The 27,273-nt window shown below is 39.1% G+C and overlaps 1 protein-coding gene across 3 annotated transcripts; it reads right to left on the reverse strand.

The window, feature by feature from the left end:
• Window positions 1-8: 8 nt before the first annotated feature.
• On the reverse strand, window positions 9-27,143 carry ITGB3BP (integrin subunit beta 3 binding protein). Of its 3 annotated transcripts, XM_080349051.1 has the most exons (9): window positions 27,059-27,143; window positions 22,125-22,167; window positions 19,422-19,560; window positions 13,646-13,718; window positions 11,588-11,666; window positions 10,385-10,478; window positions 8,401-8,460; window positions 1,775-1,867; window positions 9-219 (listed from the first exon to the last, which is right to left on the reverse strand). In XM_080349051.1, exons 1-9 carry the CDS (start codon window positions 27,061-27,063, stop codon window positions 209-211), a joined length of 597 nt encoding a protein of 198 aa, XP_080205177.1. In that variant the 5' UTR covers window positions 27,064-27,143; the 3' UTR covers window positions 9-208. The 3 variants fall into 3 exon arrangements, with proteins under 3 accessions (XP_080205177.1, XP_080205176.1, XP_080205178.1); XM_080349050.1 differs by lacking the exons at window positions 9-219; window positions 1,775-1,867 and adding an exon at window positions 6,545-7,467 and having other exon boundaries at window positions 27,059-27,120; XM_080349052.1 differs by lacking the exons at window positions 9-219; window positions 1,775-1,867; window positions 27,059-27,143 and adding exons at window positions 6,545-7,467; window positions 26,816-26,912 and having other exon boundaries at window positions 13,633-13,718.
• Between the last annotated feature and the right edge of the window lie 130 nt (window positions 27,144-27,273).

Here is a 27,273-nt window from a genome sequence, read left to right on the forward strand (position 1 = left end):
ATGTATTATTTACATTGAGATTATCTGGTTGTGCACATTGTTAAGTTTAAATAGATGCCAGAAATTTTATCTAGATGTGCACCTGCCTGGCGCAACGAGCAATCCCAAACTGGTATTTGCTGGGGAGATTGGTTTACAGACATTTCTTCTCTCCTTTTAAGTCCAGTCAAGCAGATGTAGAAGTTTGGGCTGATGAGGAATGCATTTTTCACATAATGCCTGTGTGGAGATAAGGAATGACTAAAATAAATAGCAATTAGGCAACAGCATCATCATGCATGTGATCTGCGCAGCACTGTCTGTCTGTCCTCTGGCCAGTACCAACCTCACTGCTTTAAAGAAAAAACACACACAGACGGTCTCCCTGGAACCACAGTAACATCTTAAGATGTTTTACGGAAATGCTGTAGTTTTTAGCTGTACAAAAAATTGAAAAATAGTTGCTAAAAATCATTTAGCTATCACAACCGTATTTTTTTTATACAAAAGGAATGCAAAAGGCTGGACAGTCTTGGTCATGCTTGGGAAGGGATAGAGAACCAGAAGTAAATGTGGGTTTTTTTTGACTTATGGCACAAACACACTATTCACTGACTACACGATACCCTCCAGCTATAAGAACATGAACTAATCGAGATGTGAGTGAACTAACATCAAATTGAAGCCTCAGACTTGTGGGCAGTGTGAGTTTAGCTGAAGCTAAGAAGCCACTGCAAAACCGAAACTGGTTATTGGATAATCCACAGAAAGGCCACTCTGCTTTCTGCAGGACACAGAAATTATGAATGGAGAAAACGAGCTGCTAATGAGGACACACTGCTCTCCTGTCCCATCATTACTCTGTTCCAGCCTTTGGTGTGGTCACTGGTTTGGGATGAGTAAGGGGTAGAAAGCATCTCTGGCCTAAGCAGCTGATGATACCAGAGGAACATGAGCTTGTGGGCAATCAGGGCTTAAAGCTTTTCTTCTTTTTGCTACTGGGTTACTTGTGATTACAAAATATAATTTAACCTTCATTGAGAAGCAAAATGCCTGTGCCTGAGCTCCCCCTGCACTAACTCAGTTATAAAAGCTGTAGATCTGCTTTTCCATGTTCTTCAATTACAGGATAGAACACTTGAGCTTTCCAAAGGAGAGAGCTTCTCACACTATACAGGGAATTAATATAACCTGCAGATATTCTCGTCTTTAGAAACTTCTTTTTCTCACTGGAAAAATATGAGCAACCAGTTTTCTCATGCACCACATGCAATACATGATGACGGACATTAGTGGCTAATTGGGCTTCTCCTTATAACACTGGAACAAAGACCAATAGCTAAAGGAGGAAGAATGTAAAAATCCATTAATAGCATCTTAAAGTGTCCTGTTAGGATATTGTCTCATGCTTTCTGCTGCGGGAACACTAAGCGAGCTGATGTGGACCCCACAGCCCCCTCGCCCAATTCCAGCACATAGTCAGGCACTTCAGAAGGTCCAATCTGAAGTACACAGATTTGCTTGCTTTTCTAACACGTAATTACAGCTGAATTGCTATTCCTGAAAAAATACCCAGTTAGAAACTGGAGGAAAAATGCTATCGGGGGTTTTAGATTGGAACAGTGTTTCTATAGATTCAATTTGTTATTTTGTTTAACAAGCCAGTAACAGGCAATGCCACATGCAGAGTAAACACCTGCTTTCCCATCAAGCTTTACAGACAAGTGCAGGCCCACATGCCGCTCACTCTGCAAATGCTTTAAACCCAGGTGCCCAGCCCGTGTGGTGACACTACCTGTGCGTGGCAGCGGTGCAGGGACCAGGGGCGGCTCATCGCAGCCACGGAGCGACTTCAGGAACACGGAGCTGCTGCCGGTCTGAACGTACTCTGTGGAGAATCACAGAACCGTTCTGGTTGGAAAAGACCTTTTAAGATCATCAAGTCCTGCCCTTAACCCAACACTATCAAGTTGACCTCCAACTCATGTCCCTGAGAACCACCTCCCTAAGAAACATCAGTTTTGATAAACAGAACAATGGTGTTACTATAGAATTTGTGAAAACATGAGTTAAATAAGTTATTGCAGTGGTTAACAAAATCCCTTTTACTTCTACAGTAATTTAGGAGAAGGGCTTAAGCATTTGTGAGTATGCACACATGTGTTACATTATTACCAACAATGACAAAGCAGAACAAAATGTATCATGAGCATTAGAAGCTGGTCCTTCTTTTTTTTTTTTTCCTATTAATAATAAAAGAATAAATAAAATTCCATGAGGACCATATCAGCAGATTCAGCAGAATCCAATCAAGGACTGATTGCCTAAGAAGAACAACCTGTGAAGGGATGGCAAAAGAGAGACAACCCCACCTGAGCCCGCACTGGAGCAGGGCAGGGGGAGGCTGAGCAGGTGGCTGGAGGAGCAGGGGACAAAGGAACTCCGGGAATGAGAACACCCGGGACAAGGGGCCGGCAGCAGGTGCGCCCCAGGCCCGGCCTTTCCAAATGGCTTTTCTGCAGCAGAGGAGCAGCACTGGTCTCTGAACCCCTAGTGTCTCCTAATGGTTCCTATTGTGTTTTGATTCCACCACCGCAAATGGGTGAAGAGATTTCAGAATTATTTACTCTAAACATACCAAGAACAATATTTACAGTGGCTTATAGCTGAGAAGATTCCTACTCTGAGGAAAGGGGCTGCACAGAAACCCAGACAGAGAGAGGCACCCAAGCCATGGGTTGCGGTGGGGAAGATTCTCCTCAGTCCTCATTTGTCACGCTGTGATTTCATCGGTGTCACAAGCTCCTGTTCAGGATGTGACGCACAAGCCCTGCCTGTGGATCTGACACGAGGCAGAGCTGACCCAGGTCGCACCAGCAATCCTGTTCTGAGATGGGTCTCATTCGGTTACTCCAGAAAACAGGCACCCAGTTCAACTTCGCCTCAGGTACAACTTTTCAGCATTATACCTAATAAACACCATTTGTTTACATGAATTATCATAAAAAAATACCACTAACTATTGCTTCAAATAGGACACTATCTAGTCTTGTATCACCAGTAACAGAGAAAGTCTGAGATTTAATTACAACTTGGTTTCTTTGTCCTAAATGCAACTTCCTAATTCGGTCTTCACGAACCTCTTCATCACTGACCTTCATTCTGACTACGCAGTACTTGGAGAACTTGTACGTGCCAAAGTGACCGTGCCAAGGTCTGCATCTCACTCTGAGAAGCTGTCTTAAAAAACATAAACTGCCCAGATTCACATAAAACAGCTTTAAGTCAAGCCAGCTTTCTTTCCAAGCATGCATCATTATAGCACCTTTAGACAAAACAGCCCTATTTACAGTAATATTTATATAGATGGCATTAAAATTTAAATATTCAAGTAAACAAATAATATGATTTACTACTCATATGCTCCAAAAACTTAAAATGCTTGTTGTAGCACTTCAAGCTTTTTGTTTAGTTTTGTGGGTTGGCAGCAGAATCGTCCCAAGTTTCTTTCCCCCTCCTTTTCCACCGCCGTTCTTTTCCAAGTTGGAACCGCTCTAAAACATTTACAGATCTAAAAAGCTGAGAGGAAAAAAATGTTCACCTGTCAGGTGATATAAAACCAATCTTCTACTAAATGTGCCAGAATAATTTTTCTCCACCTCAACCACAGTTAAAACCTTCAGTCTATTCATTACTGTCTTTTTATAGTATTTTTATTTAATAAAACCTATTAAGACTACCATACAAATCTCTTTACTTATGCTTTTATCTTTTAACTGATCAATTTTTATATTGCTGACATCCCTTCTTCACCATTTGCTCATTTAAAAATTCATAGTATATGAGCTATGTCTCTGGAGAAAACGTCTATAAAATTTGTTACAGCTGGCAAATGTGTATGAGTCAGTGATAGCACATGACTAAATGCTTCACAGAAAATAAAATTTGTTTCTGTAGTAAGCAGAACTGTTTAAATGTTATTTATTTTTATGTTTCAAAGAAAATATATTGTGAAGTGCTGCATTGATTTAATACGCAACAATGTCTGTGTACACGCTGTACAAGGAAAATTTATGAAACCTTTGCACAACTCCTTTAATTGAATTTTCCAAATCTCTCACCACACACAAATAATCAATATCTTCTGCAGAGAAAACCAGTCAGAATTATTACAGTCTTTCTTTTCAATTTTGTTGTCATCAGCACATACAGAGCACCTGGATATTTGTAATGTCTGGATAGCAAGTTATTTACACCTCTTAAACATATAATTGCTACTGAGTCCAAACTAATGTTTTTTTTCTTCTTTCTTATTTAAAATAATTATATTCATGGGAGAACACAGTATTTATTCTCATGGAAGAGTTGCTACATGTAACTGTTGAAAGAACTACAATTCTTTTTAATTTTTCATTAAGCTTAATACTCCGAAGTCTAGAATCACCAGAATTAAAAACTAATAGCTATTGCATCTGTACAAAGGTGCATAGGAAAACAGAGTATAAAACACAAGTGTGAAATTCATTAATAAATGTGGCTGACACCTACATACAAAACGCAGGTTGACAGTTCTATATGTATATACATCTGAGGCCTACAGTCGTACGTCTCATGTGCATTTCTGTATCTGCCACAGAAGTTAATAGCTTAATATTTCATCTACATAGCGGAGGATGTTAAATCACTGGAGAGGTTTGTGATTTGCCCCCTTCATTCCATCCAAAAAGCTCATCATGTCAGTGACCTCAGACCCAGACACTTCTCGAATCTCAGGTTGTGTTTGGAAACACACACTCTGAAGGTGCAGGTACAACCCTACAGAACAGGGACCTGCTGGGGAAGAGCACGTGGGTCAAACAGAAACCCAGCCCCAGCTCCTTCACCTTTCTGTAGCCAACTTGTCCGGGGAAATCACCGGCACTGCAGCTTTTGGATACCAGGCTGAGTGGTTTTTGTCACCTCTTCCAGACTGTGAAGGGCTCTGCAGGGTTCCCAACTAAAACAAGACCCTCTTGCACGCAATGAGAGAAGACGGACAGGCAAACTTAGCCTGAGCAACAACAGTTTAAATCCACACAATACAAATTAGAATACAACACGCTCCTTCTCTAGGTGTGCTTCGGGGAAATCTCACAATTAGCTGTGACTAAATGCAGGAGGGCAGGATCGCTTCTCTGGGTTTCTGCATAGGAACATTCAAAATAACGGGGGGTTGCACTAAGTCCTTGTGCGCACTCGCACACTCAGCATTCAAGGGTCTTAATTCAAGGGTGAGAACAATCGCCCACTGGAATGATCTCCCCGGGGAAGTGGTGGATTCCCCAACATCAGACGCTTTTCAGATTGAGCTGAACAGGGTGCTGGCCCAGCTTGTCTAGACCGGGTTTGTGCCAAGAAAGGTGGGACCAGATGGTCCTTGAGGTCCCTTCAACCTGGGATCTGTAATTCAGTTTTGCTTCATGCAGTCCCATTTGCAAGTGCTCACACCCAGGTATAAAGTAACTGAGATTATCTTTTCCCCATGTCCAGTGGTAGAAAAGCCTTATGAGCAAAAATACTGTTCTTAAGAAAGAGGCAAAAAGGCCTTTTGCAATAACCAGGTCCAGCCCCTGCGTCCACCTCGTCACCTCCCTGCCAAGTGAGTGTTTGCTGTAAGCACAGGCAACCATGGTGTTTGTTCCATTTGCTCTCAAGGAACGGAAACTGTGGAAAGAAACTCATTTTCTGAATAAATTTACTTGTGAGTTCATTCAGTTCACTTAATATATTTCTGATTAGCCAGTTCACAAGACTTACTTTTCCCAGCAAAGGTATAATGACTTCCCTGCAAGTGAACACAAAGTTGGGCTAAGAAATAAAACTATGTTTCTTATGTTAAGCTTTTACAGTCAGAAAAATCCACAGATATGTTCCAGAAAATATACATCTGAAGTCTGATGTACTCCCCTTTTTCACAGAAGATCCCAAAGGAGGAGGAAGAGGAAGGATAAGCGGGAGGCAGACACCCAGCTATGTCTAAAGGTTTATTTGAGAATGAGGTAGAAATATCTTGTAAACTTGATTTAAATGGTGGAATATTGTACTGTTACCATTTCATCTGTATGGGAAGGAACTCTGCTTATTGTGTCTCTATTTTGCAGTGTTTCTGAAATGGGATTTTATGTTTCACCGTACACAGTCTTGAATAAAACTGAGGAGGTGAGTGCGAGCTCAGTATTACTTGGTCATTAACCTGCCCAGCTTTGCTTTCATTAGTAAATGGTGTTAAATGAAAATCCATCTGGTTAACCCTGCCCCAGTCCCTTGGAAAGCCAGTGCTACTGCTGCAAACAGCACAAACTTCGGTCAAAATGAAATGTTTAGAACTGAACAGAATAAGGGTGACCGTAGTGGGCCAGGGCCTTGGCAAGATGAACAACACCATAGAAAATAAAGTAATTTTTATTTCATTGCAAGCTAGAGTCTGAAAATAGTTTTCCTTAACACTGCAAGTATTCCGGCTTCTCTAACACTCTCTCGTTTCTTACTTGGACAGCAGACAGTCATGGACACGATTTATGGCAGTGTTTTTATTTTTAAGAAGCAAAGTATTAGTATAATTTGTAATATTCCCTTTTAGAACATTAACTTCACTCCTTGCAACTCTGAACCTATTAACTTTTCCTTTAAAATATGCATATCGCAACCTACACATTCATTCTCAGCACACACAGGCATATTTTGGACGGCAACATACCAACTAGATTTCATCTCTTGGCAGCTGCTTTACAGTTTGCTTACATTCTATTAAAAAACATTTTGTTTACTGGAAATGCTAGTCATGGACACACAATGGCGCCATTTTTTATGCTGGTCACACAAAATGATATACTGAGTTCTACATAATGCCGCCCATTGAGCAAGGAATGTTTTGTATTAAGTTGTTTTAAGTAGAGGTTGTTTACGTAAAGTAAATAAATTTCATGCCTCACCATGTGATGATAATGTGACATTCCCTCTGTATCAAGCCACAGAGCAGTCATAAGTTTTAAGTCTTGAGCATAACTAATTAAAAATAATTATGAAAAAAACACACGCAAAGCTAAAAGGCAAAGTAAAACATCTCCGAGTGCTTTTCTTTTATCACATACTTCTTCGCCTCTCCTACTACTGTATTTTCAAGACTGTAAAATTGAATTTATTCTTTATTAAAGCACAATTGACATCGAAACTCCATCAAAATTGCTCTGCTTAAACTCATAATTCTATTTTCTATCCTACTTTCACAAAATATCTCATTTCTCACCTAACAAGACTGATCACTAGATATATGTTTAGCGTTGGGGGTAGTTTCTAGAGCAAAGATGGAACTATAAACGGATATCGTGGTGAGCATTACCAAGCAGCGCACAAAGGCAGCACTGGCTGTTTCAGCCTGCAATGGCCCATGGCGCTCAGCATTAGCCGCGCCAGGCGGGGGCTGCGATCGCTCCGACAGGACACGGGGAGCTGTAAATCACAAAGAGCACATTGCACAAATGAGCCAAATTCCTTAAAAACCGATGGCACTCCTTTTCATTTTGTGGTAATCTGCTGGAGCCGAGGAAACTTAAGTTGGATCCATTTTCTTTCCTTTAAGAGAATTCCCCACAGCAGAAAGACGTTAGGCCCACGTGAAATCAGACGCAAGTAAAACCAAAGAGCTGCTTGTGACACGAAGGGACAGCAGCAGAGATGCCATCACGGATTTTAATTCTGATTTTGCTCTGTTTTAAAGCAGAATGCATGAACATAACAGAAACATCAGAACATCCGTGGTGAATGTTTGTTGATTTTACTGGGTGTGAGAGGACAAATAAATCCTGTGTGTGTCCTCCTGCCACCTTCCCAGCCAGACAAGGCACTCAAGTGGCTGTGGGGGCCATACCACATTACATGCCACCAACTTCAAATATTTTCATAGCACTAATTATGAAGAAACCTAATAGTTAGGCCTCCCCAGTCCCCCAGTGTGCTAAATACCCCACAACACATAGAAGGTGGAAAAGGTTTTGCTGCAAAGGCTGCAAGCTACTGGGCTTATACACTGAAAATGCAGAGGGAGGGAGAAGAGTGAGGAAGAACGAGGATAACAGGCACAAAAAAAATGTAGGTAAACTCTCTAGGACTTGATTTTACTTATTTCTAGACCATGGTTCAAGTGCAAGACCATTGATGATTTCTTCTCCTTGCCATGTTTTATGGAGGAATACCCATTACAATGAAAATAGCAGAATAGATGAAATTTACATTTGAGTAGAGCAAAAGTTTTCAGAAGAAACACATTTGATTATCATAATTTCCACCTACTAAAGTTACTCAAGTTATTTCAAGTGAAAAGAACTAAGAAGGAATCATCTAAAAGGACTCATCAAAACCCAAGAGTTATAAAAAGCTTCTTACCTCTTGCAGGAAGTTTTCCATGGTTTCTTTTCAACAGCTGCAGTTCTTCTGCTTGACTCACTAGTGAAGAAATAAATCTGAAATTAATCAACGCAGTCCTAGAGATTTCAAGGAGAATACTACCTATGTCTCTGTTTTCGCTTTCAAAATATTTGGATCTTTCTTCAAGTCATGGCAAAAAATCCATTTACTTACATAGTTGTGCTCAAAAAAATTAACAAAACATTTTCAAAATGAACATAAGTTTGAGAAGCTGCGCTTACGAGTCTCATACCACGTTTTGTTCCCATTTCTGTCTTCTTGTGCTGACACGGGGCTTTGTTCCTAATTCAGAGATGGGGAAAGAGGATTCTTTCCCATTTTGAAGGCACCAAGAAGTGAACACAACAGAAGATAGGTCTGAGGTGATTTGGACAGTCACTGCCCTATCCACAGTGTAGGGTAGTAACGTAAACACAGCCTGTTTTCAGGAAACTTCATTTTGGATAAGAAAGCATCTGGTTATATGCATTACAGTGGGAACCAGTACAGTGTATACACATGCAAAATGAAAACGGAACGAGCATTGGTATACAAATTAGGAAAGAAGCGGTAATTTAAACAACAGTAGTCGCTGGAATTGTGTGGTGCATAAATTCCAGTGCTGGTACTCATGGTCTAATGCTTTGGAGGAGTCACAGCGCATTTTGGGAAGAAAAATTCTCTCGCACCTGTGGCTTTACAGCCCACCTGTTTCCAGCTGCGAACAAAGAACCAGTCCCAGAGCTGGTTCCACTGTTTTACACTCTGCAGAAAACAGAGCAACCAGAGAGGTTGTAGAACAAGGTCAGCCAGCAGAACATCACATTTGCTGCAGGTTAAGAAACTGTTTTATCATCTTCGTATGCTTGTCCAGAGACTGGACCCAGGGACTATGTATATGCATATTTATTCATGTTCCGTGCTCAGCTGGAAACTAGAGGCTGGGCTGAAAAGTCTACAAGAACAATGTTATTACGCAAACCTTTGAGGAGAAGTGGTGGTAGGTAAATGCAGTCTTAGACACATGCCTGTACTGAAATGTATCATGTAGGTACAGATAAAAGGGGTTGCTGTTGTGAAAACAAATGAACAAACTGTTGTGAAGCATAAAGACTGGTGCCTACACTCATCCCCTTTAACTCTGAAAGGAATGACCTGGAAAGGCAGATCTTTATTTCTTGTCCCTGAAAGCAAGTGGTGGTTGTGGTTTGGTTTGTTTGTTTGTTTTTCTTTTCCTGCTATTATCCACGCCGTAAGTTTTTTGCATTAGAATATTTCCCCATCAAGTTGCAGAGGCAGTTGGGAAGAGAAGTACGAATGTAGTTTTCACTGCTAAGGCTTCTCATGTCCCAAGAACCTCTGACATGGATTAAGGATTAAAAATTTCCTCAAGTGGACACATATAAATTAAAATCTTCGGCTTTCTTGGTGCTTTGGAAAAATATTACAGATGTGCCATCTGTAAAGTGCCCTAATCCCAACACAATAAGCATCTGGTATGTCCATCATTTAAAGACACATGAATAACAATTTTTAAAGCCTGGAAAGCTCTATGCAGCCTAATCCTCCTAACAGGCAAACAAACAAAACAACTTCCTTGCAAAAAGAGAAGAAAGGCAACGCAATCAAAGTGCAAACGTTTAGCCTAATCGCTAGCTAACTACCCACTAAGTATCTAACTATTTACATAAGAAAAGGTGTTGCTCTTGCACGTTTTTCCTCCCCATCTGTGCCTGTGAGCTGGAAGGTCGGGCTGTTGGGGTTTCCTTTCTTTTATGTCCCCGGCTGGATACACAAGGACATTTTAAGGTGCATTTGTCTTGAAAAAAGAACTCACAGGTCAGAGTCCTGGTGTATAACACTCCGTTAAAACACAGAGTGGGGTATAACTCTAGGAAACGTTTGGAGTGATCATCGTTAAATTGTTATATAGGGGATAAATATTATTGAAAATCCTCCTTACTTAGCACTTGCGTTTTCTGCACTTCAGCCCTCAAGTCGCAAGACGAGTTGGAGACACCAATAATATTTTCAAGCTCTCTACTGCCCTCTAAAGCCTGGAAAAAAACCATAATTAAAGACATGGTTAAATCTCATTCCCAAACTACCTGCTTAGATGTCTACAACTTATTTTAAAACATCCGAAAGAAAGAACTTTTGGAATTTTTATCAAGCTCTAAACGGTGCATGAGCCTCCACCTCACAGAAGGTCAAAGGACTAAAAATTTGAGGGGTGCAAGAGCACACGCTGCTCTTGAAAACGGCATCGGGTGCCTCGGAGTGTTACTTAAAAATCTCCCGTTATTTACGCTTCATTCCTAAGTCTTCAGCTGTTTAAACAGATTAGCACTTGATCCCCAGAAAAGCAATTTGGGCACATGTGCAAGCTTGCTAGAATATGTTAGTAAAATCTGCGAGCGTGTAAGATTGTATTGAACGCACTCCTCAGCATCTCATCATAGACCTAAAAACATACACTATCAGTCTCATGAGAAACAGAAAAGATTTTTCAATAGATTTTTCTAAATAAACATTTCAATTAAAATATTTTGAATTAGTATCAGTGCTTTTTGTAAATAAAACATTGTCAAACCACACATGCAAGTAAAACAAATCAATACACTTTGAGTACACTGAATTATTTCTCAGATATTGATATACAGCAATGAACCTTGTGCTAAACTTATCCAGGAAACAAAATGTGAATAAAAGAGCAAAGTGATTTGCATTTTAGCGTGTATTAAACAGGCTACTAAATGATAATACATTAGTGGGAAATTAAATAATGCAATCACTTTAACACAACTGGATATTTAATCTTCAAAGACATAAACATCTATGAGGTAATAATTCATATTTCAGCTATAAATAATAGTTGATACCTACTTCATATGCTTTTATTTGTGTACAAGATGAGGAGCGATACAAATTACAAAATGGTGTACTTGGAAAAGCAACTCCTCTAGTTTAAAAAAGTAAATCTACTAAGTTCTGGGGTTTTTTTTTGTTTCATTTTCTGGATTTCCAAGTCAAACCTGCCTGGTTTCAAGTATTTTATTTGCTTCCCTATTCCTTAATACTCAGATGTTTCATGTAAGATTTTAATTTTTATTTCAAATCCTGTATTACAAGTAGATTATCAAAAGTAAATCAGTGTAAACCAGACCTGTAGGTTTGTCAGCTTTGCTCTTATCTTCAGAATTCTAACCAATGAACTTTTCACTTTGGACTGCAATTCCACAAACCTACGTAAAAAGTTAAACAATTGCAATTAGCCACATCACCACTTGCTGAAAATCAATGTTTACAACATTTCCCAGAGTTTTTTCCCATCTGTGAACAGATGGGCTGTGCAACCTGGTTGTGTCATATAACACCAAACATAACTTGCCTTTGCTTAGGATTTATATACAAACTACCAAAAATACATGTATTTTTACACAATTTTCAGGAGAGGGACTCAGGTTCAGCAGGATTAGAAGATTTTCTTGTGATCCTGCAAGAAGACAATGGTAAAACCAGGAATTTAACTAATTTGTTGCTAAGAACAGGAATTTAATCAAAAGGGCTCCTCAAACCCACAGACTATAGGACCGTACAAGGAATCATGTTATTTGTTCACCTTTGTTGTACTATCTCCCCTTTTAAGCCACAAATGTATTTTGCTACCAGTGTAAGGATAGTCAGCTTACAGTTTTTAATGTGTTTTGCAATGAAACTTAATATACAATCAGATTAGATCTAAAAGGCAGGCTTTAATGCATGATTAAGGATTTCCACTGAATATGTGTTGAAAAATGAATGTTTAGGCTGTTTTCTCTTTGAACCATTTAAACATGCAAATCAAGTGGAGACAACAAAGAAATGATCTATTTACTGCTTCCTCCCACACAAGGGAGAATCATCCTTCTAAGAAACCTCCCAAATTTAAGAATAGAGCTACAGTATGAGAAAACCTTCCTACTGTTATATTTGAACACGGGAACAGAAGGCCATGCAGAAAAGAAAATGCTAAAGTCAGTGTACTGTACAATATGCTTTCCACCTCTAAAAATAAAGTGTAAGGAAGTTCACACAAATATTACTGTGTAGGTGTTAATTTATAAATGTGTTCTACTGACATGTTACTAACTGCTAGTCCTCTGCAAATCTTGCCATTTAAAAAAACTGCATTGAATTATCAAATGCAAACATTTACGTGTCAATGAAGACTACGATTACTCAAATTGTTCTGCAATTCAAGGTTAATGTCATTAAGAAATGAGTCTATATGTGTTGACCAAGCGATTTAGTGAACCACAAAAATCCCTCAATCAGTTGACAGCTTTCCACTGGTATAACTTTAAGATTTTATTTTTTACTATCTAAAAATGCCATCCCAATTCTACTGTCTGTCCAGCTCCATCACTTAGAAGACACTACACTGTCCTACTCTGAAGAAATTTCAAGCTAATGGTGAGGGAAAGCATCCATTACAAGAAAAAAACAAAACCACAAACACATTCAGAGCTACAACTTCAAACATAAGAAACATCTTTCGTTGAATAAATGTCACAAATACTATTTTTTAGTCAAAAATAAATGCATGCATAAAATATTTAGCCCCAAGAGAATATTCATCTGGGACACCAGATACAACGGTGATACAAATATTTAATACATACAACAAAATACACGAGTAACAATCAACATATACTTAAGCAGGACAAGTTGAAGGATGAGCTAAAAAAGCAGGACAGCACAACAGGATAGTAAGATTTCAAGAACAAAAATAGAGCCAGTGTTGAAGAATGAGAATAAATTTTTGGCGCAGAAAATTTCAGTTCACTTTTCAGCTGAGATCTGGCAATGTTATAAACAATTAAATACATTTTTTGTAACAGAAAAGATCAAACAAAATAAGACATTAGCAGCCTTACTACTAACACATTTTATCACTTCTCCTACTCGTGTCTGTTAAATTTAGGAAAACAGTTTATCAGATACTTCATCTGAAACATTTAAGTGCTTTACTAACTGCGGACTGCCCAAAGTCCAATAACGTCAGGGAGTTTATAGCTTAAAATAAGATTGTGGTAGAAAATACAAGAATTTAAAATATTTTACGAAGCAAACACGCCTGTGGAATTACAAATTTTTTTTTAATCATTATTAATTTCTGTATGAAATATTAACCTTTCATAAGTGAAAATCACGGCATTCACAACGCACTTAGTACACTTACGCATCCTGCTCTGTTTGAGGCTGCCCTCTTCTGGGTAATCCGCTCTCTGAATCGTTCTCCTCAGTTTTATCTCCTAGGAGGTTCACAAGAAAGAAAAGAAACAATAAAGATGAAAATAAGATATCAAGTATTTGAAGCACATGAAAAAGGTCTAAGTATGAACCCCGACTGTTCAATGATCTTTTAGGAAGAGGAAAAAAATCCCAAAACTCAAGTACAAATCAGGACAGATTCCCTTGTAATGAAACTCACTTAGTTCACTACAATTTACTCTTTTGTAATTTGACCTCTTATCAATTCACATTATATTAATATTTGTGGAAACCTTAGGATTATAGTATTAATAACTGGAAGTTAGTATAATAATTCTGACACATAGTTACTGTGTTCTACGCAGATTTTTGTTTTAAATGCTGTTAACTGCCTAAACACAGTGTATTAGCACAGAGCATTATCAAGAAAATACTCTAACGACGGAGCAATGAAACCTCCATTTTCCTTTAATAAAAAGTCCTTGGCCCCCAAGTCCATCTTGTAAACAACTACAAAGAGATACTGCAAATTACTTCCAAAGGCTCTGACATGCTATATTGACAATATAATATTCTAGCTCATCATATCATGGGGTGTAATAAATCATATGCCAGTTGCCATTATTCTGCATGGTGAGTCATATTTCTCCATCAGTGCACTGATATTTTGAGCAGTTGCCCGTTTCTGTGAAGGAACAGGAATAGGATATTACCACAAAACTCCATTCCCATGGATTTGTTAATAAAAACAAGGCTCACATGTGGGGTTGGTAATTTGGTGTCACTGTAGGTTGGACATTCTTAGATGACCAGATTCCAAGATGAGTATCTAACACAGATGCTTTCCGAAAGCAGGTGGACAGGGGGATGTTTTTGGTGACGCCGATCAGGTTAAGAAAATTAGTGCTGCATTGAAATAACATCTTTGGCTCACTGTCATTTACTTGAGATTGTCAAACAGTCACTTAAAAAGCCCTCCTTACATGTGGTGTTATGTATAGCAATATACCCCTAATCACAAGACTTTCTGAATTTACATCTGTTCACACAACCTATCACGGCCTATACGATTCAGATAGAAATAATATTGGAAAAAAACAGATTAAAATTTTATGTTGTGTATCAGTTACTACTATTTTTAAAGTCAGTACACCCTCCGACTAGTGTATCAGGAGGGTGATGTGCCGGTAGAGACTGCATCCCTCCTAAGAATTTCCCCCTCAATGGTCACATTCTCAGTCTCTCCTTTGCTGCTGCTCCCTTTTCTTGACACAGTTCTATTCTCCTGTGCCATGGATTTCTTTTGGACCTGAGACTCTAATTAAAGATACAATGGTGGAGGTGATGGCATACATACAAAGAGGGAGATAATGGTTTTGCCCTTAAACAATGAGATCATTAGTGCATTTGACAATTAACAACTTAAAATTGCATACCAGTAATTCTGTACTTGTAGCCAGACTCTACTCGTCTATCCAAAACCCAAGAAAAATCTTATTTTTTCTGTCACCAAGTTTACAAGGTGCTTTAATTTAGTTCTTATCTACTGTCCTTCCAACAGATATAGACACATTCTTACAAACACTTCATACCAAACAGCTGTTAGCTTAAGGTGAAATTCACCTTTAAGTGAAATATTTGGAGGAAACTACAACAGGTCTTCACTGTGGCCTTAACAAATGCATTGATCCTAGAACAGACCCTCAGCAATGAGGCACTTTGTACATCTCACTGTAAGACGCCTCCTTTCTGACATCAGACTAAAAAAAAAGAGAGGCTACACTAAGCATTAAACACTTTGATTTCTTCTTGCTAGATATAAATTATTACATACAACTATCAGCACTCAAGGATAGATTAACATTTAATTTTAATATTTTGTAAAACATTTAAAAATGTCTCAGAATGACAAGGTGCTATAAAAGTTTAAGCTGTTCCACTACAGCAGCTAAAGGTTAAGACCCCAAAAGATTTCATTTTAAAACCAAATACTCATAGAACTTGCACTTTAATCAGTCATCAATTATCAAACAGATACTACTTTTAGATCAGTACTATGGAATGGCAGCACCCTGGATTGATTTGAATAAAAATAAATCAATTTAAAGTAGATGTTCAAAATGTTAGCCAACAATGATGAGAAACTAGTGAAGATTTAGTATTGTTATTTTAGAAATTTATGTCATAAAAGGGTTGTGAGATTTTTGGGTAGCTGGCAGTATGTGAATTATCAGGCTGCCCAATAGGACATATATATAGGACAGCATCATAAGGACACACTATCTTGTGATTGGGTTGGTTCATGTCTTCTCCTAAAATAAACATCACTTTTGAATAACCTTAGCATTCTGTAGGTATTTAGTCTTTTGTGAGGCGCTCCTTCACACTGTTATTCAAAAGAAAGTCATGTTCACAAGACAGGTAGTTTCCATCTGTCCCCCCAGAGATAAATGCCTGCAAGTTTGTGTACTTCACACAATGTGGAATAAGTTTTCATAGCTCATGGTATGGATTTTGTAATAATTTTCATTCAGTTGTTTTCTCACATATTGGTCTAAGAAAAATAGAATCTAGATTATACTCTAACAGGTGATATGCATAATCTATTAAAACACTACAACACTTAAAATAGAAGTGTCTTTTCAGAAGAAGAGAAATTGTGTGTTTAAAAGGATGACCTGAAACCTGTGATCTAAGAGGAAGTCTTATATATTATACCACCATCTTGTAGCTACATGAACACAGGGAAAAAAAGGATGGCTAGTACTATATTACTGAATAATTATCCATCTAAATGTCAGCCAGGATCACGTGATCAGTCTTTTTATAGGCAAAAAGAATGTTCCCCGATGTCCATACTTAATATCAGTATGGAAATACAGTACGTGCTCACCTTTCCCATTGCCATCCCACCAGACAAGCATTTTAATACAAGACATTTTGCCCCCTTTCCTCTTTCACCTCGGAGATAAGGCATGTCATGCAAATGCTGAACGTGTTTTAAAACTCGTAGTAGATCTTGAAACGTTTGTGTATTATCATGTGTTGTGTCACCAAAGTGGCATTGAATAAAACTAAAGGGAAAAGGTCATTAAAGCAGGTAATTACAAACAGTAATGCTCTGAAATTGGGTCCATCTTCAAACACCCTGTACTTTGAAGCCCTGATAAAATGTCACTGAAGATTTCTGGATGTGAGCTAAGTGGAAGCGTGGAGATACACACTGTGCCAAATAATCACCTTTTTAGGAGTCAAGAGGAAAGAAACCATTAGTTTTGAGAGGAGGAATTGTTCACAAGACAGGGCAGGTACTGCAGCTGATCATGAATTTCTGGCAGACAGAGGCTTGCTCCCTCCATCCCAAACCAGGAAGCACATAACCCAGGCCTTTGGCTGCAAATCTCAACACAGTTCCCAAAAGGCCACAAAATTAAATACCCATCAACAGCCTATATATTAAATTTTGTGAAGGCAAGGGTGTTCTAAAATACAGATCCTTTCAAGAGAGCAGGTTTGCACAACTAGTTGAGATGCTATCAGTCGCTGAAAGAATGGGGAGAAATCCGTCTAATTCTTCCTGCAAATGCTTCTTGGAATGTCAATAGTTGAAACAATCATTTTCGTACTGGTTCCAGTGGTAAACGCCCAATTCAAAAGCATTACACTGGTGTAGAACAACAGCCATTCTGGGGAGAACTGGAGTCAGCACAGAGCTTGCCAGGAAAGTTGTGAATGTTTCGACTGGCAGCGAGTGCTCATGAAAAACAAGACTGTGTTAAAACTATTGGACAAACAGGTGATGAGGACACAAAGCCGGGTCATAATGAAGATGGGCAGCACAATAGAGAATCAGGATATAGCAGCTTCTGTTTCTTTTCCTAGCATGACTACTAATTAGAAAAAACAAACCAAAGCCCCTGCACACAGGCCTGTAACTATGTGTAGCTATGCTGCCACCAAAACACCTGACACTGCCGTGCTTCCTCCAGTTCTCTGATACTTTTAATGAGGAAAAAGGATGTCAGGCTCAGATTGTAGTATTTTCAGCATGAAGCCTTCCAGTAATTTCCATTTTTAGTTCCTCCAGTTTCGACAGAATCCCAAAATTTCATTATAACATTCTTTTAAAACAAAACAAAAATCCCATTTTTCCTAGAGGAAAAAGCCACTTTTTCAGATCCCTCATGAGAGCATATGGTGCAATAGCTACTGCAAAATCTGCAGACATCTAGATAAATTTCAAACAGTGGTTATTCTATCCTGCTCAGAATATTTCTACTCATCATAATTCATGAATGTTAGTGAGGCCTCAATTACTGCACATAAATTCCAAAATATATGGGGCATAAGAAGCACTTTAACCCAACAAAAAGGCAGAACAAGAACTGACGGCTCAAAATTAAAGCCAGACAAATTCAAAATCAGACAGGAGATTTTTTTTTTTAATAGCAAAGGTAACTGAACAAGGCATTTGCTAACAAGGGAAGTGATGGATTTTTATTGTTATTATTATTATTGTTGTTTTTTACATAATTTGAAGTCTTCAAATCAAGACTTAAACAGCTTTCTAGGACTTGTACTGCAAAGAAATAAAAGATCTTGGGCTCTATATGGGAAAGATAACAAGAAAGCCTCTTTGTAGTATTTTTTTTTTTAATATGAAAAAGTCACAGCAGATGACCAAATGGTTCCTTAACACTTAAAAAGACCACAACCTATACAGTCATAAAAGTGGATCAGCCTACTGAAAATATACTTCTTGAGCAGTCACAGATTGCCTCAAAAACTGTGACTGTGTAACTAAGTGGCCATATATCCTAAAGTAAACTAGAAATAATATAATTATCAGAAGGCATATTTTTTAGAGCTAATGACATTTGGTGTTACATTAGCTAAATGAAAAATTGCCCTCAAGGGCCTTACTATGAAAAACAATTAAAAAAAATATGCAAAAGAATGCAAAGCTTCCCTTTTAGCTTTGATTTGATAAAATCTATGTAACTTTCAATATTTATAGAGAAAGGCTCAGAGCTGAGAAATGCTCTGTGTATGTATGAATGCATGCACGCATTTATTTTACTGGCAAGAATGGCTAAGCCTGTCCGTCCACTGGAAACCTGGAAGCACATAAACCAGGACTTGCATTGCAAAACTCAGTTCTCAAAGGGCCACAAAATTAAACATGCCTCAGCTGCACACATTTTTTCTTTCCAGCTTTCCTGACCAGGAGATAGTCCAGACCTCAGCTGCGGATTATAAAATCTGCCTTGGAAGTGTAAACTAGGACTGCCTTGCAATAATCTGAAGTGGCACACAGCAACCTCAGAACAACTCCACCTATAATCCAAAGAAGAACAAAGTCACTGTCAAATAGTATGTACCAGTCCTGCTGATGAAAGGTGGGATTTAGAAAGCAAGTAAAGGACATTGTTAGCATAAACATGCCTAATTTGTGGGATTAATGCAATTATTGACAAATATGCCAGTGTAGGGGTGCTTTTTTGCTGAGCCAAAGTCAAGCATTTTTAAATATTGATCAACAGAAAGCAAAACTTGTTTCATAAACATCCCCAAGATTTATAATAAAAATACTCAAGTTTTAAAAATCAACATTGGCTTTTCCAAAAGACATGAAAATTCCTTAAAAGGAAAAAGAAATTGAACATACCACAAGAGACATAAGTTACTAAATCAAGCCAGTAACCAGAAAAATATTGCAGTAAGAAAGACAATGTTCAACTAACCATTTGATGGGTGATTTGTGAGATTTTGTGCATTATGGCTCGTGGGAGACGAAAATGGACTCATTTGGCATGTTCCTGTTGTTGGTGAGTAAGACTTCAGATTTTTCTTTTTGGTCTTCAAAGGTGTTGCATCAGGTGGCTAAAACGTAGCAAAAGAGAAAGAATCTAGATTAATATTGGCAAAAGTTAAATTACCTACGTCCATTTCAACCTACAACAGTTGCAAATTTCCCTTCTGGAAACTAAACACACACTGCCTTCTACCTTTCCTATCAGCAAAGTTACATATTGCACCCCAGAAGAACCAGCTGGCAATTCCAAAATCTTAACTGGGATTATCTGGGGCACAGTTCACTCTCTAGATTGGATGCTGAATTGAAAGTCTGAGAAACTGGGACTTCACTGCACTGCTAATATACAGAAAAAAAAACCCAAACAAAACAACAAACCAAAACCACATTTTCTTTGCACATAAAGGGCTTCTGCTCTAGTAACAACTTGATTCCAACTGAGAAGAATAATTATTACTGTCAAAAAGAAGATGTACACAGAAATAGGACACTTAAAGGAGACTCTATTGGCACCAGTTGCGCCCTAAAGTCATCTCACACTCTTAGAAACCACCGATTATGTGGCTACAGGATTTTCCAGGTAGCTGAATTTGAAGTTTTAAGCAATATGCTTATTAGAAGACTGACAGTACTTCACTGTTACTTAACCAGCTGATCCAGTAATTAAACAAAAGATCAGAATGTACACCGGGTAGCGAGCTGGAAAACACAGCTTCAGATTGCTGGGTTTCCTATTCCTGCCTAGATTTGGTTTCAAGGAGATAAAGTCACTTGGCTGCTTCCAAAGCAGACTGGCCACCTCTAGAGAGGAGAACGCGATCAGTGCACAACTGATTTCATTGTATTAACATGTAAAGAAAGAAAAGACATTCTGGGCAAAACTACTTTTTCCAGCCCCTTTCAAAATTTTCTTGAGAGCTGAAAGGGCTGTGTAAATGCAGTGAAACAGCCTTATTTTTCCTAGTTTAGTGATTTTTTTTCCCCCACCCTTGGAAACATAGTATCATCAAAGCAAATCTTCAGTGTCTTGTCACTAGTATTTTGCCACAAACAGGTTAAATAAATGCTTCAAATAATCTTTAAATTAAATACTAATTAAAGTAAAGTATCAATGCTACTTTAGGCATTTAAATGTCATCAAATCTCCTTTGAAAAAGAATCTCCAATCTGCTTACACTTTCAGGATAATTTTCCTGCTTGAACAGCAGTCACCTTGGCCACCATATTTTTGGATATGAACTAAGACCCCTGGGAGCACTTAGCTGGAAAAAGTTACTGTAGTACTTAAAAGGCCAGTATTTATTTGGCAGCAAGAATTTATCTTCCAGGAAGAAGAGTCTCAGTCCTATTATGCAATTTTTAATTGGTACACTTTAAATCTTTGACATGCACCTGTTAGAGGCATTGTATGAACTAAAAATCACAGTATAAACCTCTGTTACTGAGATTCCAGTGAAAGCTTTATCATTCAGATGGGCTTTTGTTAGGCTTTTGGCTGCACAAGGACCTGAACGCAGGTTACCATCAAGTAAATCTTTATTTTCATCTTACGGGGAGGGGGCAGGGAAGGAGGAGCTTTCAGGCAGAAAAAGAATTGTATGTCATTTCAGCTGGACCACTCATCTACAAAAACATCCCTACAGCCCAAGAAACAGATGCAAAATTACAGTCACAGCTGCATTCTGAGCAGAACAAGTTGGGTAATGGTACACTAAGCCGCTAATTAAATTGCTAATGATTTTTTTTTTAGTGCCACTGTGGTATTTTGCTACCTTTGTTTAAATTTCAAAAAGCAAACCAAAAAACTACATAGAAAATTCTTAAAATGGCACATTTCTATTTTGCTAAATACCAGTGAGACCTCCAAATATACGCTGCATATAAACACATCTCTTCAAAAGGCCGCAGACATGGAGATTTATTTGGAGCTCATTTGCTGGCCAGCTATTTCGCCCTATGTACTTTTCTAATTTTTCCTTCCTTTAAACACTGCCATCCTCACAGCTCCTCTGTCTTGATGTCTGCAGCACCACCCACTGTTGGTAAGAGCAGATAATAAACTGACATATGTCATGACATGCTGGTACTGGGAGGATACTATAGCTGCATTTACAGAAAATAATAGCAACAGTACAATTTTATTTTTATTGTGATAACTGTGGTGAAATTTATAGCAGTGTTAGTACTTTATTGTTTCATTATGCCAGATTAGCTGAGGGAGGTAATTATGTCCTTGACATGAAAATGCCTTTAATGTTTTCATTTCAATTTTGCAGTTTATAATATGCAGATTACAGCATTATCGTAATTCCATATTGTTACACATACAATTACAGGGCAGAACATTTGCTTCCAGGATGATGGAGCTAATTTCTAATAAATGATTTCACCACGGATCTTAGCTCATTCAGCACTTGGGTAAATAGTGATGGCACTAAAAATATGCATATTTCTCCACTAATTTTCAAGTGATTCATGTAGATATACATTACTTAAAGCCAGGCAGTTTTATGACAAACGGAATACAATAAGTTGTATACTAATATAATGTTTATATACATATGTGCATATAGATAGATGTACACACACATATAGACGGCCCAGATAATTCCATACACCAAAAAATACTTACATTATCATTTCTAACAGTGTCCAGCTTTAATGCTCTCTTAACTCTGCAAGAGAAAAACATGGACAAGTTTTATGGTCATCAGGAGACAAAGACTTCTGGTAGTAAGGTCTATAATCTGCAATTTTAAAGATATTTTCCTTTCTTATGCTTCACATTTTTTCATACTACACAAGAAAACTAATCGCATTCAAAGCAAATACACTAACTCATTAAAATACAGTGTAATACTGCGTAACAAAAATGTTGCCTGTTTACAAGGACAAAGTGTTTGGATATGAAAATCCAATTCTCCATTTTATACTAGAGATAAAAATCAAGACACTGAAGCGAAATCGCACTGTATATTTGTCTCTTTCTCAAAGATGATTAACAATGAAAAAATGCAAAAGTATTATCGTTTACATACCTTCTGAGCAAGGGCTGAAATTATTTTGCCATTAGTAGGAATAACGCATTAGGCATTGAAAGCACAGGTACAGCCAAGGTGAAAAAAGTAGTTCTTCCCATCATTTCAGCTCTTAACATGATTCAGTGCTACCAGACTATGACTTAACTGGGGAACAGATGCTCTATGTCTTTACAGGTCCCCAAACCATAAGAAACTATTTTTTAGTCTTCTTCCCTATACGGATTGAGGAACACGCCAAGCTCTCTCTGCGAAATCTGCTCTGCTGAACTGGATGCCCAGCTGTTAATGGCAACGCTAGAAGAGGAAAGCTGAATATTTATAATACTTTATATCGTACAGCTGTCTTCTAAAGAGCAGTCATCAAAATTTTATTGAATGCAGACTAAATACTCAAAGGAAAGAAAGGTCAACATAAATTAAGACTATTTTTCCCAGAGACACCCGAAACTTTTAAAGTACATTCCTAAATCTTAACAATAGCTTAAAGCATGATATAAAACAATGAGGAAAAAATTTAAAATCTTCATAAGAACAATCCCCAAGAAACATATGTATTATATCAAATTAAATAAGATTTAGAAAATAAATCATATTTCAAGAACTTAGTTCACAGTTTCCATCTTGAAAAAGAATGTTTTGACTTGTAAGGGATTAAGATGACTTAATTCCCTTAAAAATTTATGTTACTATTCCAAAACCATAAATTTAAGTTTTGGAAAAATAGAATGAAAGCACATCTTTGAAACATAACTCAGGTAATGGTCTTAGATGAATAGCGTTTCACAACTGTCTCTATTAATAAAAGGAGAATACAAGCATTCTATCTTTAAAAAGCCAGTAAACAGGTAACATTTAAATTAAAAAAGCATCTGAAATTCTTGCCAAAATGCAGTCAAAGCTTTCAGAGTTTGATGGAATTCTTTACAGTGTATTTATCTTTTAACTAGAACCCCATACTGCTTAAGGAATGCAGACTCCATTATATCTTCCACCCCAGTGGCAGCAGAGAAACATTATATTTATTAATACATCTACTCTGAAAGGATGCTCTAGGGGGCAATGCATTTGCATGTTATACTAAGGCATATTACGATGGAAGCTTTTATGATAGACTTCAAAAGAAGCTGGAAGCCAAAGTAAAGCAGAATCTGGACTCAAGGTAGCTGTAGGATGAAGATAAATGAGAAACCACATGAAAATCCCACTAAATTATATACATTTAGAAGATTTCTTAGGGAGAAGGTTGTGGACTGGTCAAGGCTATGCTCTGTGAAGTCCGTCAAGTATTGTGTACAGGAACAGAGTCGCAACCAGCCTGAATTTCTCTCTGCTGGCCTAGAAAATCTCTGCAAACATCCCAAGCCTCGCTCCAGGTGAGCACCTCAATGTTGGAAGGAGCTGCATAGACAGTTTTGGCTTTAGGAGCTCAACTTTGCCTTGTTTTTCCCAATTGATCCTAGCCAGCAGCCTGGTTTGCTTCTGGATTTCTTTTTTTTAGTGATTGTCTTTCTGATGGCACAATGTGAGAAGGTAAATTAGGACCACTGAAACAAAAGTTAGCCAGACATCTAACATGAAGAACCAGTTGGACAAAGTGTCTTCTCTCAGGTCTTTCAAAAGATGAACATAGAGAAAAACCAATACACGCATCTAGGTGCAAAGAAAATGCCTAAAGTATTTTAGGAAACAGCATGGAGGAAGAGCACCGGCTCCGGTTCTGTTCATCTTTTTTATATGGCTGGACAAGCCTTGCTTTGGCTATGGTGTAGAATCAAATGTTAAAGCATGAACAAGAACATGAGATTGAAAGACAAGGCATATGAAATGACAGTACACAAAAACTCATTTACCCGAGTTTCATACCCTGGAATTGGTTAAAAATTCCCTGACAAGGCTTAATTTATTTTCTTAACTATGCAGAGTATGATGGCCCGTGTTTATAGCTAACTGTTCAACCTGCAATGATTATTTTGCCCATAATATTTATCAGATTAAAGAACTACATATTACTGCTATAGCATATTGTTCATTTATCATTCCAGGTCATATTGTCAGCTCCTTGCTAATACCAGGAGACCTTTACTCACTTGAATAGTGCTTCGATGAAACCACTTATATGAGGAACTGCTTAACAGCGAGAGTCTAGATATGCAGTTTAACTTCCTATAAAGAAATTGGGTTTTTTTTATACTGTTTTTAATTCCACATGCACTTAACTTTCTGTCCTTCACAATTCATTTATGAATCAATGCAATGGTAACAGATATAATGCACAAAAAAGAACATACAGAATCAGGTACTTGATTATATTATTTCATTAAAAATACCCTAGAGAGTGTTGTAGTGAATTTTGAAGCCATTTCAGTCAGCTTCCTCTTAAGTTTCTTCTTTCCCTGGGGAAAAAAGAAAACTCCTCTATGCTATTTACACACTGCTTCATCTTCAAAACCTGCCAGCAAAAATGACTTATTAATTGAAAAAGCAGAAATAATGGACGATCATTTTCTATGTTCAGCTTAAATGGTAGTTAAGCTTACTGTACAACCTGTGAGAAACAGACTTAAACTCCCCAAAAAACCCAAAGCATGTTTATTGATGTTTGCTTTTTCTTGCTATTGTCTGGCATGATTACTTCAACTTCCAGTGGTCAAGAGAAAGCCTTGCATAAGTTGGAACCTATGTTAGCTCTAACATAAGCTATCTTTGAAATCACATAAAGAGCTGTAAACTTGGACAATATCTGAGGCCTATATATAGGTATCCTCAGTCTCATGGCCTCACCTTACTGCTTTTGAAGTTAACAACATCCTATGCATTTTCTTTATTGTTCTTTAGAAGCCCACAATTAGCAAAGATACACAAGATATTTTTTTTTATGCTGAGGGTGGTGAGAGCCTGGCCCAGGTTGGCCAGAGAGGTGGTGGATGCCCCATCCCTGGAGACATCCCAGGCCAGGCTGGATGGGGCTCTGAGCAACCTGAGCTGGTGAAGATGTCCCTGCTCATGGCAGGGCTGGCACTGGGGGAGCTGGGAAGGTCCCTCCAACCCAAATCATCCTGTGATTCTGTGATTCCATGATGCTAAGAATGGCATCAGACTTACATGACTACTGCTTGATGAATTTCAAAGAACAGGAGTAATATGAACAGGACTTATTCCTATTGGAGACCACAGGAACTATCTGAAAGGAGGCTGTTGGTCTCTTTTTCCAAGTAGCAAGTGATAGGACAAGAGGAAATGGTCTCAAGTTGCTCCAGGGGAGGTTTAGATCGGATATTAGAAAAAATTCTTCCTGGGAAGGGCTGTCAGGCATTGGAACAGGCTGCCCAGGGCAGTGGTGGAGTCACCATACCTGGAGGGGTTTAAAAGGCATTTAGATGAGGTTCCTATGGACATGGTTCAGTGCTAGAGTTAGGGTATGGTTGGACTCCATTATCTCAAAGGTCTCTTCCAACTAAAATTATTCTAAGAGATACAGCCTGATGGAAAATGGACATGGAACACCTTATCACCACAGGCCTGCAAGACCTTCCCACAGTAGCACAAAGCCCAGGAGTCACTCAGCACAACCCGTCCATGCCATGGCTCCTGTTGCTCTTCCACCCTCTACCACAGAGTCTCACAGGATTTATTTACAGGGTGAGCAGAGATAAATAAACTCCCCTCATCTGGGGAAGCTGGGAGCAGACACAGAATCATTTTGGTTGGAAGAGATCCTTAGGAACATCTAGTCCAACCATAACCTAACTCTGGCACTAACCCATGTCTCTAAGAACCTCATCTCCGCATCTTTTAAACACCTCCAGGGATGGTGACTCCACCTGGGCAGTCTGTTCCAATGCCTGTCAGCTCTTTCCAGGAAAAAATTGTTCCCAAGATCCAACCTCAACCTCCCCTGGCGCAACTTGAGACCATTTCCTCTGGTCCTGGCACTTGTTCCTGGGGAGCAGAGCCCGACCCCCCTGGCTCCAAGCTCCTTTCAGGCAGTTCAGAGATCAGAAGGTCTCCCCTCAGCTCCTGTTCTCCAGCTGAGCCCCCCAGGTCCCTCAGCTGCTCCCATCACATTGTGCTCCAGCCCCTTTCCCTTCTCTCAACTCACTCCAGCACCTCAAGGGCTTTCCCGTAGCGAACATACAGAAAGTACCACCCATACCGGTAGGCATCACCCACCCAATCACCCTCCGGGTAACGGCTCTGCCCCAAGGCGCCACCATCTTAAATATTTCCCATCCAACCGTTGAAAAGACAGAGCTACAAACAAAACCCGCCCTTCCCCACGCACCGGCGTGCTCCTCCTCCCCCGGGATAACGCGAGGAGCACAATTCTCCTCAGATAACAAGATTCCTGCCGTATGAGAAGCCTGCAGGGCGCCGGGGATCAGCGCTCGCCTCGCAGCTTCCCCCGCGGGCCCTCCCGCCCCAACGGCTGCCGGAGCCTCAGGGGCCGCCCCGCTGCGGAGAGCGGTGGCTGAAGCCGAACTCAACCCGAGCTCGACCCGCTCTCCCACCCGTGCCCGATACCTACGACATTGTGGAGCTCCCGCCTTCTTTTGCAGATCTCCCGCGTCGCTCCGCCGCCGTGCACCGGCCAAATACCGCCGTCTGGAAACGGCGCTGAGAGGGCGGGACGCGGCCGCAGCGGGGCGGGCTGAGGGCGGCGAGCGGGGGCCTGCGGGGACCGGGCGGCTTCTCGGTCCCGCTGTCGGTGCTATTCTGCGATAAGAGCCGGGCTGGGGGCGG

This window comes from Nesoenas mayeri (assembly GCF_963082525.1).
Source record: "Nesoenas mayeri genome assembly, chromosome: 8".
Taxonomy (NCBI): Eukaryota; Metazoa; Chordata; class Aves; order Columbiformes; family Columbidae; genus Nesoenas; species Nesoenas mayeri.

Excerpts from the sequence above, each read along its gene's own strand:
- ITGB3BP (XM_080349050.1), bottom strand. Across the intron at positions 19,561-22,124 it reads ACACTGTTAGAAATGATAAT|CCACCTGATGCAACACCTTT; the intron begins GTAAGTATTTTT and ends GCTACGTTTTAG. Across the intron at positions 8,461-10,384 it reads GCAGAAAACGCAAGTGCTAA|TGAGTCAAGCAGAAGAACTG; the intron begins GTAAGGAGGATT and ends TTTCTTCACTAG.